Raw genomic sequence first — 11,061 nt, 5'->3', positions numbered from 1 at the left:
TATATATATACATATATATATATATATATATATACATATATATATATATGTATATATATATATATATATATAAAGGTACAGACTTAAGTGTCCTACATATGTCAAAGCCAGGCACCTAGGACACAGGTTTAAGACTGAAGTATGAATATCTGTTTTCTCTGAGGTGAATAGAACAGTGTACACCTTTACTTTACTCATGTATCAAGGAGCAGTGAGTCAAGGTGGAAGACACTGGGTGGGAAATCAAGATTCTAGAGCCTGTTGTATGAGCTGTTCCCTCTGACATGTCACTTAACCTCTGGCTTGTTTCCTGATGAGCCTTCAAACATTATCTCACATAGAAAAGGAGACAACAAACCTTAACACGTAAGAGGACTTGCTATGAAATCAAGAGGACCTGAGTTCAACCCCCAGCACCCACATAAAAGACAGGCATGGCTGTGCATGTCTGTAACTCCCGCTGTTGGAGGGTGGCCTGGCTAGCCGGCCTAACTGAAACAGTCAGCTTTGGGTTCAGTAAGACCCCATCTCTAAATATAAGATGGGAGCAGTAGGGGAAGACTCCTGGTGGCCTCTTCTGGTCTCTGCGCATGCACACAGCCATGTATACCCTCACTTACCTGCATGTACCGGATGTATATGCAGAGAAAGTGGAGCTTTGATATTAAAATACTGTTACTGAACAATTGTATAGTTAAACTGCCTGCATTCTATTCAGAGATGGTATATTTTAAATAAGCAAATACTTTGTTTTCTAGGGTCAAATCTGAGTCGCTGTGGTTTCCGAGGTTCTTCATACCTGGGTATTCCATTCAATCCATCAAAGGTTAGTTTTCTGTATGTTGGAGGGTTGGAAGAGGATAGAAGGAAATTTAGTGCGAGAGCAGATGAAACGTTTAGAGCTGGGTGTCTAGGTTTAATATGCTAAACATTTGTGATTTCCTAGAGAAACAAACTCATGAGGTACTTTCTGTGCAGACAGTGAACTTGCCTGTGTCGCAGGGTTTATGCTGGGCTCTTGTTTCTCAGGAGAGAGACTAAGCTGTCCTCCAGGAAGTGAACGATTAGCTTAGCTTCCCCAGCCGTTTGGACAGAGGCTTTTGAACCAGCTAGTATACAGAGAAGTCCCAGGGAAGCAAAGAGCTTTTTCTTCAGAGAAGTAGGACCAGAACAAGCGCCATAGGTTCTACTTGTGCCCAGAGTTACCAAGATTCTTTATAGTGCAATGTAGAGACAAGTTTGATCACCCTCCTCCTCTTCTTTCTTTCACTAGGATGGTATGTATGGCACTCAGGATCTCCAGCATTCCAGGATCCTCCAACTGAGCCATAGCCCTACTCTTTTCCTTCTCTTTTAAAAAGAGGTCTCACAGAGCCTGGTAGAGGAGGCTCTACAACGAGGTTAGGGTTGGCCTGGATTCTGTAATGGTTCTATCTCGACCTGGGCTGGGTTTTTTCTTGATGAAGTAGTCTGCTGGTAGCATGGTTGTCAGTCATGGGATTACTCGGAGTATTTCAAGAATTGTATACACTTGGAAGCTGGGCGAGAAACTCCCAGTTTTTCATACTCTGAAGCTTTTAGAAGAAGTCACAGTGGTCATAGTGATAACAAGACTTGACTGAGACTGTTTGGGTTTTATTCCTCTCACTGATGCTGTACACAAGCTTTTCTGAGTAAGGGTTGGATGGCATCGGCCAGATGTCTCCAGTTAAGTAAGTGCCTTCCGAGCAGGGAATATGGCAGCAAAGGACTCATAAAATGCGTGTCTTCCTTTTTTTCATACATGTATCTTCCAAGTTAAGGCAACCCTGAGTAGAGGGAGGCTCTTGAGTTGGTTACAGTGAACAGGATCACCTGCTGACCCAGGCAATGATGCCTGTCATGTAGCACAAGGCCATGTGCAGATGGAAGCTGTACTTGCTGGTGTAAAACAGTGATTTAATTACACCTTTCACAAGACAACCTCTACCTCCAAGGCATTTCATATCATGGTATTTAAAGTTTATTTTAAAGGGTCTTGTAGCATTGCTGAAGCTGAACCTACAATCCCGGGTTCAAGCTTCCACTGTAGCACCATTGTACCTTACTCCCTGCATGTTTTCCATTCCAAGAACTAGAAGGTCCCCTAAGAATTAAATGTTTGCTCCTAGTTCATATGCTCTTGTGACACCCAATTTTAACCCTCAGTGTATCTCACTGAGGAGCCACATCTCACTGTGTGTGGCCATCATCTGTATCTCTGTGGTAAGAGGAGCTAGAGACTCTGATGCAATCACATAGGCCTACAAAAAGCTGTCATAGAGGTTGGAAGCATAGCTCCGTGGGACAAAAAAACCCAAGGAAATGAAGAGATTTTCCAGTACCATATATAAATAAAATCACTCCATCAATTTTTCCCCTTCAGAAACCACCAGACCACCTGTGTGCTGTTGTCCTCTTAATATATGTATGGTTTTGACAGGTCACAGCCTTCATAGATCTATCCATCTTACCCTTTCATTTATTTTGCATCACAAATCCTATATTCTGTTAAATTATTGTGTAATACCTTTAATGTCCAGGGATTTTCTGCTTCTGCTTCACTGTGAAAACTTCCCAAGCCTTTGATATACTGCAGCAAAGAGTCCCTGTTTAAATCTGTGTGGAGCTGTATCTTCTTCATGACCATTTAAATAATCCACTTTAGATTCTCTCATTAGAATCACTCAGCTTTCTCTTCATCTCTTAAAGTTAAGGGTCACATTTAATTCATGTTCACATTCCCTACCATTCTTTCAAAATAGCAGGTGTTTGGTTTGAATACTGAAAAATGAGACATGCTGTGGGCATTCCAAGAAGCCCATTATACATGTGAAATAGAATAGGCAAGAGAATTAGAGCTTGAGTTCTGAGGAAGGACTCAAAACGGTGCAATGAAAATTGGTTTGGTGTGAGTGAGACTGTGTAAAGAGTTGTATGTGGGGTGGGTCAGTGGGTGGTTCACAGTTAAAGGGATTGAATTTCATGCAGATTTGCCCTGTGAAAAAGCACAGGTCACTGTACAAGAAAATCATGGGATCAGGTTTCTAACCCTTTGTAATACACAGACCTTGGCTAGATTCCGCATATGAGGTTTAAACAGGTTTTATTTCTGAGATTGCGTCACCTTTCTTACTGTTATACAGATGAATAATATATAAAATTAACTAGTTATATTTCTTTTTTACATTTGAATGCTAATGTTTATTAGAGATTGAAATGATTAAACCTCATGATAGAATGATAAGGTTATATGGTGAATAATACTGTGCTATTTAATTTAGGTTTATACCATATAGACTACATTTTCTTTGTTTTTTAGACAGTGCTGGGAATTATACTCACAGCCTCAACACACATTAGGCAAGCACTCTACCACTGAGTTATATTCTCAGCCCAAATTTTACTTCTTTTTATAAATTTTTTTTGGTTTAAAATATTGAGTTTCTAACTTTATAAAGACATAACTTTTTTTTTTTTTTTTTTGGTTTTATGAGACAGGGTTTCTCTGTGTAGCCCTAGCTGTCCTGGAATTCACTTTGTAGACCAGGCTGGCCTTAAACTCAGAAATCCACCTCCCTGTGCCTCCCAAGTGCTGGGATTAAAGGCATACACCACCACGCCCGGCTAAGACATAACTTTTATAAATTGGGTTGAACTAAGTAGAAAGTTTTAAATACGTGGATTATTCAAGTGACATAACTACTTTCATAAAGTTGGAGGATCATAATATTTTGAAAGTTATATAGCTTGTAAGAAGACATATTGAGACACCTAAAAATTAAGGCATGTTTTCCTCAGTTGGATATCTATACAAATTAGTATAAGCAACATTTACTATAACCTCATGCTGAACGTTATTTGTGAAAGAAAATTTAAAATCTCAATTAATGTAACATAATACGCATCTTGAATTTAGAATCCAGGAGCAGCTCATCCTTACGACAGTGGACACATAGCGATGACGTACACGGGGCTTTCCTGTCTGATTATCCTTGGAGACGACTTAGGCCGAGTGGATAAAGAAGCTTGCTTAGCAGGCTTGAGAGCACTTCAGCTGGAAGATGGGAGGTATGAACTGCTCGCTAATATTGTCCTGTGTAGGTAAAAACTATTTAGAACTCAAAAAAACTGGGCATAGTGCTATAGTAGATTGTTAGAACCCAGGACTAGAAATATAGTTCAGAAGTTAGTACATAATTAATGTGTTGAAGGTCCTGGATTACACCTCACTCATACAGTGGAAATGAACCACAGCGTGTTTGAATATATAGTTAAGTGCTTGATGAAAAAGCGTCTTATTTTACAGGAACAAAAATAAAGCTGAGTTTCTAGTAGAACTCCTTTCTCCTTTTTAAAATTTCATCTTTTAGATGAAACAAATATTTTGAAATAAGCTATTTGAGTGTTGGTTCCTTAAAAGTACTGATGGGAGAGAAAGGATTAGACATTAACTATTACATTCAAAGTTAGGTAGCCTGCCCTGCTGCCACTGAGGAACGTATTTAAATGATAGAAGCTCGTGCCCACTGATGCCTGATGCTTTATGTTTTGTGCTTGAAGATTCTTCCAAGAGTAAGAAACAGTTCTAAGCTGTTAATGTGGTGAAGTCGTCATCTCCAAGAAAAGGACTCTGTGGTCCAATCCACTGCTGTGTTGCAATCTTGCACTGTACACTGGGACCCTTATTTTCTTGTCTGTGTTTTCAGGACACTGCTCTTGATGAGGGAAAAGTTACTGTAGACATAATGGTCATTTAGGAATCCAGTGTTGCCTCAGATTTCTGCCAAAAAGAGGAAGGGAACACAGACCATTACCTCTTGAGAACTGTGTAACGAAACACAATATAATAGGTCAACTAATAGTTCTCTGTATACATTGAGGAGAAATTTCTCATAAGAAAACATGGGGTTAGGAGTTTCTTTTTTTTTTTTTTTTTTTTTTTTTTTTTTTTTTTGGTTTTTCAAGACAGTGTTACTCTGTGTAGCTCTGGCTGTCCTGGAACTCACTCTGTAGACCAGGCTGGCCTTGAACTCAGAAATCTACCTGCCTCTGCCTCCCAAGTGCTGGGATAAAAGGTGTGTGTCACTACTGCCCGGCTTGGTTTAGGAGTTTCTTACTACTAAATAGTATGTCTGTGGTTTTATTTGCTTCTTTTTCTGCAGCTGTTGTGGCACAGCTTCCCTTCTTGGGAATAAACAACTTAGAGTTGTGTAGTAACATACGCAGTGAGTGACAACTTGTGAGTATGAGTACCACCCAAGTTATCTAGGGGTCATTTGTAGTATGTGGTCCTGGGAAAGTCAGCAGTAGATGTTTCTGTGAGTGAAGACGCAGAGCACATGCTTCTGGCTTGGGGTAAATGAGCTTAATACTGTCTCACATCCTCGTCTCCAGCTTCTGCGCTGTTCCTGAAGGCAGTGAGAATGACATGAGGTTTGTGTACTGTGCATCCTGCATTTGCTATATGCTCAACAACTGGTCGGGCATGGATATGAAGAAAGCCATCAGCTACATTAGAAGAAGTATGGTGAGTTATGTTGATAAAACAGGACCAGTTTAGGTTAATATTGCTGGTCTTCTTATAACTTTTTAGACAAAGGTTCTTTAGAAAATTTTCCATAGGTAAAATGTTACACAAAAGGGGAGTTACAGAAGGGCATTGATATTAAGTTCAAAGCAGTGTTTCATTCTGTGAGCTCATTATAAGTTCAAAGCAGCAGTTTTACATGGCCTCATAATCCCACCTTTATTATCATAATCCCACCTGTGGCTTTATCCTTGGGCCTGACCTAGAATGAATGGTTTTCCTTGGTAGTTAGTAAATCTGTCCCAAGCCTGCTTTTATATCCTAGTGCAATTAGCTTGTGACACATGAAGGTTTACAGAGCCCTATTTGCAGCTTTTCAGAGTGCTAAAAATTACTTGTATAAATTTAGGAATTCTATAAAATCATTATCAGGAATTATGAAATCATCAATTTGTCTACACAACGTTACTACATGATAGTATATCTTCACTGACCCGCAGAAAATCTGCCCAGTAGGGTCGACTAATGCCCAGGAATTATTAGGGTATGTGATAGTGACAGGAAAGGCATATCAGTAGCAATAAGCAATTCTCGGATAAAAGTCTTTGAAGGCTCTGCAAATCAGAGCTTACCCTTCACAGCCATGCAAAGCATTGGGCTATCTCCAGGAAACTTACTTGCATGCCTTTAGCCTTTCCTAGTGGCCTCTCAACAAGGCAAAAAGCAAAAATTTCCTTCTTCCACATCCTTTTTTTTTAAAAGATTTATTTATTTATTATATGTAAGAACACTGTAGCTGTCTTCAGACACCCAGAAGAGGGCATCAGATCTCATTACAGATGGTTGCGGGGATTTGAACTCAGGACCTTCAGAAGAGCAGTCAGTGCTCTTAACCACTGAGCCACCTCTCTAGCCCCTTCCATATCCTTTAATGTGGGCTGCCACTTGAAGTGGCCCAGATTTAGGGTTAGTCTTATGATCTCAAACAATCCAGCTTTAGGATGGGTCTCCCCACCTCAAGTAATTCAATCAAGAAAAAATCCCTCATAGGTATGCTTAGCTGTGTGGGTTTTTAGTTAATTATATATATATAGTTAATTATAGAATAGTCAAGTTGACAACCAAGATTAGCCATCACACACAATCATATCTCTTTATGTAATACTTAATTTCTAAATGAAAATCATAACCAGGTATAATTATGCCTAACAAAACTATCCCACATAGAACTGCAAATATATCATCTATTTAACCAGGTCATAACATACTGCAGATACCTTTTTTTGGTAAATTGCCTTTTCCATATTGAATGACATACCTTGAAAATCAGTTTTCCTGATTTTTTTCTTACATTTTTCTTATAATGTATATTACTTAACTGTGTGGCTATGACATAGTCTCTTCTAAAATTCTTTATTTACAACTATTCTGTATAGAGACTATTTTTTCTACTTACAAACAGCGCTATTATTGATAATCTGCATATCTTTTTATGTATTACAGTTACATCTTCAGGTATACTACTTGGTCAGAAACTAAGTACATATTCAATTTTATTAGCTATAGTTTGTTTTCTTCTTCCCAAAAAATGGACCAAGTGGACCAGGCCATGAGTAGTACTTTTGTTACTGCCCAGTCCACTGCTCTTACAGTGTTTCCAAGAAGCCTGTTTCTTCCTTAAGAAAAAAGAAAAAACTTAATAAAAAGATAAGCCAAATTCTATTCCAATCTCCATTAGGAAAGCACAGTTTTTCAACATAGCCTTACCAATAGAATGTTAAACTCCTTTAAAAAATCCCTTGTCTTGTCTGTCTTGTCTTCTCTTCTCTTTTCTTCTTTTGCCTTCCTTCCTTCCTTCCTTCCTTCCTTCCTTCCTTCCTTCCTTCCTTCCTTCCTTCCTTCTTTATCCTGTTATAATCCACCTGCCTATCTCTACTGTTGAAACACAGGTCTTTTTTGCCTATTAGGTAAGCACTCCCACCATGAACTATATTACAAACCCTGGTCTTTTGGCTCTCTGTATTTCAATTTGTGTGTGTGTGTGTATGTGTATGTGTATGTATCTGTCTATACACACACACACACACACACACATACACACACACACACACACTTTTCATTACAACAAGTTTCTCTCTGGCATTTTTAGTTTTGATTGCGATCAAAGAAATGTTTAAGGCCCAGCCCAGGGCTGGGTGCATGCTAAGCAAGTACTCCACCACTGAGCTGTCTGCTCCACTTTTACCTCCTTATCTCAGTTCTGTATTCTTCTTTTCTGCCTTTATTTGGTTTCCCTTCTTTTTAGAAAAAGATTTATTATTTGCAATTCCGTGGGAGTGGGCTATGTGCACATAGTTCAGGTGACTGTAGAGGTCAAAGAAGTTGAATCTCTCTGGAGCTGGAGTTATGGATGGTTGTGAGCCTCTTTATCCCTCCCCAACGTAGGTGCTGGAAACTGAACTTGGGGCCTCTCTCTAATAACAGTCCACTCTCTTAACCACTGAGCCACGTCTCCAGCTTTTCAATTTCCCTTTTTGTGTTTTTATTTTAAATAATTGTTCTTTAGGAGTCCTGTAATTTAATGTCTTTTTGTTTTGTTGGATTTTTGTTTGTCTTTTTGAGACAGAATATCTCTGTATGCCTGAATGTCCTGGAAGTTACTATGTAGACCAGGCTCTCCTTAAACTCAAAGTCATATGCCTGTCTCTGCCTCTTCACTGCTGGGACTAAAGGTGTGGGCTAAACATACCTGGCTAATCTTTCTTTGTCTCCCTCCACCCCCAACCCTGAAACCGTTTAGTACATTATTATTCCTTCCTACTGTCAGTCTAGATTGTGTGTGTGTGTGTGTGTGTGTACTTGCATGTGTGGAAGCTGAAGGGCATATTGGGTGTTCTCTTTTGGTTGGTCTTTAACTTGGTCTTGTGATACAGTCTCTTATTGAACCTGAAGTTTCTTGGTTAGGCTGGGCTACCACTCAGTTTAAGGGTCCCCTCTCTTGGCATTACTGCCCCAGTGTTGGGGTGATAGGCATGTGCCACTAAACCTATGTTTTCACTCTTAGATGATCTTCCTCCTGGGTAGTGATTTTAGATCAATCTTACACCAAACCTAGCTCCCTCCTTTTTCTCCCTTAAAATTCTTCACAAATTACCATTGGACTTTGTAAATGTTTATCAGAAATAGTTTGCTGAGACTTGATGCCTTTTCTATAGCAAGTAATCTGAAGCTTAGGAGTTTCTTGGCAAAGTTCGTGTTTTATAACTTTTATTGTTCTTACTGTTTGGATTTTAGAAGATGTATGAGGACTTTGAAGTTTAGGAAGCTCTCATCCTCAGTAAAACAAGCATCTCAGAGTAGATTTAGTTTATGGCTGGAGTTGACTAGGTGTGAAATCCTTGTATTTTAATTCACCATCTAGTCACTTGCAGGAGTGTGAGGAATAAGGGTTGGAAATTATTGTTGAACAGAACCAAGAATGCAGGGTGCCCTGGACATGGCTCAGATGTGCCTCTCCTGGAAACACTCAGTGGGTTGGCCTGCTGGCTATGAGAAGAATGGAGACTGCAAAATTCCCACTTCTACTTTTCTGGAGAGAGTACTTATTTTAGAGAATATAAAAGAAATTAAAAGAGTTAATTCACTGACAACTTATCTACTATGATAATTACTATTTCTCCATTAAACTAAACTTTTTCTTTTTCAGTCCTATGACAATGGGCTGGCACAGGGAGCAGGCCTTGAGTCTCATGGTAAGTTCTCTTAAGTGGTTGTATAGTTCTAAGAGAGCGTGCAGCATCGTCAGTATGGGAACACCTCAGCCTTTCTCAGCCCTTGCTGTAGCATGAGTCTGTCGCTTTCCCACATCTGTCTTTTTTTTTTTCTTTTCTTTTTAAACACTGAGGTACTTAGCTGTTTTTGAAACCTCTTAGATCACTAATCGTTAAGAGATTATTCAGACCAGAATTTCTAGTAATCTGTTAAAATGTTAGCTGTATGAAAATATGTTGGTATTATTTTTTTAGGCTATTACTAGGAAAAACCAGGTTATTCACTTTGGCATAACACTTGAAAGACTAAACCAAAGAGATAAACTGAACATGAAAATTTTTATTTACCTTCCATACTATCCTTAGTGATAATCACATATTTCTGTTGAACCAGTCTACTCTCTCACATTTCTCTCACTTAGGGCAGGACTAGAATTGTGTGAGGGTAGCCAATAAGTTTGTCAGCACATCGACAGTATGGAGTCTCAAATCCAGATCTGCATTCAGAAATAATCAAGCTTCCGTTCTGCTTTTCTAAGAACTCAGCCAGGCGCTGGAGCCCAGGCGCTGGAGAGCTTGAGGTTTCTCTTCCCTGGCTGTGCTGTGCTCACTTCCTGCCGCCGTTTCTCTCCTTGTAGTATTGGAGAATGGCTTTGGCCTGACACTGCCAACAATGTGACCATGCTTCCTGAGTTCCCTAAGCGTCTCCTCATAAGCAAAACAGACTTTTTGTCCTTCTGAATAGAAAAGTGGTTTGACCTTTTCTCTGACTCCCTATTACAGCATGACACCAAGGTTTCAGTATATGCTTGAGTTCCACAGATGGGTGTAACTGTAGCTGGTGACAGAGATACCAAAGAAGATTCACTTCCCATGATACATAAGAGCCAAATCTGTGCCACTGAGCTTGCAAAAAGAAAGGTCTTATTTCATGACTAGTCGGCATGGAGGTCAGGGGCTATGAACTCTGCCTTCTCAGTTTGTCAGTCCTGGGAATTTATAGGCAGAGAGAAGGGGAGAGGCTATTTATTTGTTGGAAGATGGAAAGAGAAGTTTCCCTAAACATTTTTTTTAGACATACATGGTCAATCATACCTCTTTAGAGGCCATGCATGCTTTGAAGTAGAGTGTATTCTAGGTTGGGGATTTTGTGTTTGAAACTTTACATCAAATGCCAGTGACCAATGGCTGGCTTCTCTGTATTTTCACTCTTGAGAAGTGAATTTGCAGCTCTCTTTGGGTGAATTTCAGGGACTTATGCTATGAACCAATAAGCACTTAATTACCTGAGCAATCCTCACCCATGCGTGCCCATGTGCTAGTTGGTTTCAGGAGCACTTATGTTGCTGGCCCTCCCCATGATTGGGGGGAGGGTGTGGTTTCATGAAGAGTGAATATGATAGCTCCAAGAATTTCTGGAAGGATAGGCTCTTGTGCTTGCTGCTTTAGCACTCCGAGGAGACACCTCACTGGCACGGGAGAAATTGGAATATTATTTTCTGTGATATGAAGGACTGTGCAAACATGATACTTACTCTCTGGAGCATTCTGTGAGGAGGAACAATCTTCCTGGCTCCCTCAGGTCTTCCTTTGGAGTTGATTTAACCTGAGCAGCCATCAGCACCATCGGTCATGGATTATAGTTTATGTGCACAAGTTGGACATCTTCTGATTATCTGTTAACTGTGGCTTTGAGGCTACCACACACATAGCCCATTCTGTAATTCTTTTTTTTTTTTTTTT

At 39.7% G+C, this 11,061-nt stretch overlaps 1 protein-coding gene across 1 annotated transcript in view; it reads left to right on the top strand.

Moving 5' to 3' along the window:
- The window catches only part of Pggt1b (protein geranylgeranyltransferase type I subunit beta), a 40,991-nt gene that overhangs the window by 17,038 nt on the left and 12,892 nt on the right, over positions 1–11,061 (top strand). Inside the window, exons 3-6 of the mRNA XM_021150574.2 lie at positions 759–826; positions 3,938–4,089; positions 5,416–5,548; positions 9,255–9,300. Coding sequence (XP_021006233.1) covers positions 759–826; positions 3,938–4,089; positions 5,416–5,548; positions 9,255–9,300 — 399 coding nt within the window. The remainder of the gene's footprint in view (positions 1–758; positions 827–3,937; positions 4,090–5,415; positions 5,549–9,254; positions 9,301–11,061) is intronic.

This window comes from Mus caroli, chromosome 18 (genome assembly GCF_900094665.2).
Source record: "Mus caroli chromosome 18, CAROLI_EIJ_v1.1, whole genome shotgun sequence".
Classification (NCBI taxonomy): Eukaryota; Metazoa; Chordata; class Mammalia; order Rodentia; family Muridae; genus Mus; species Mus caroli.
The sequence above is the reverse complement of the archived record's forward strand: the minus strand, read 5'-3'. Positions and strand labels throughout refer to the sequence as shown.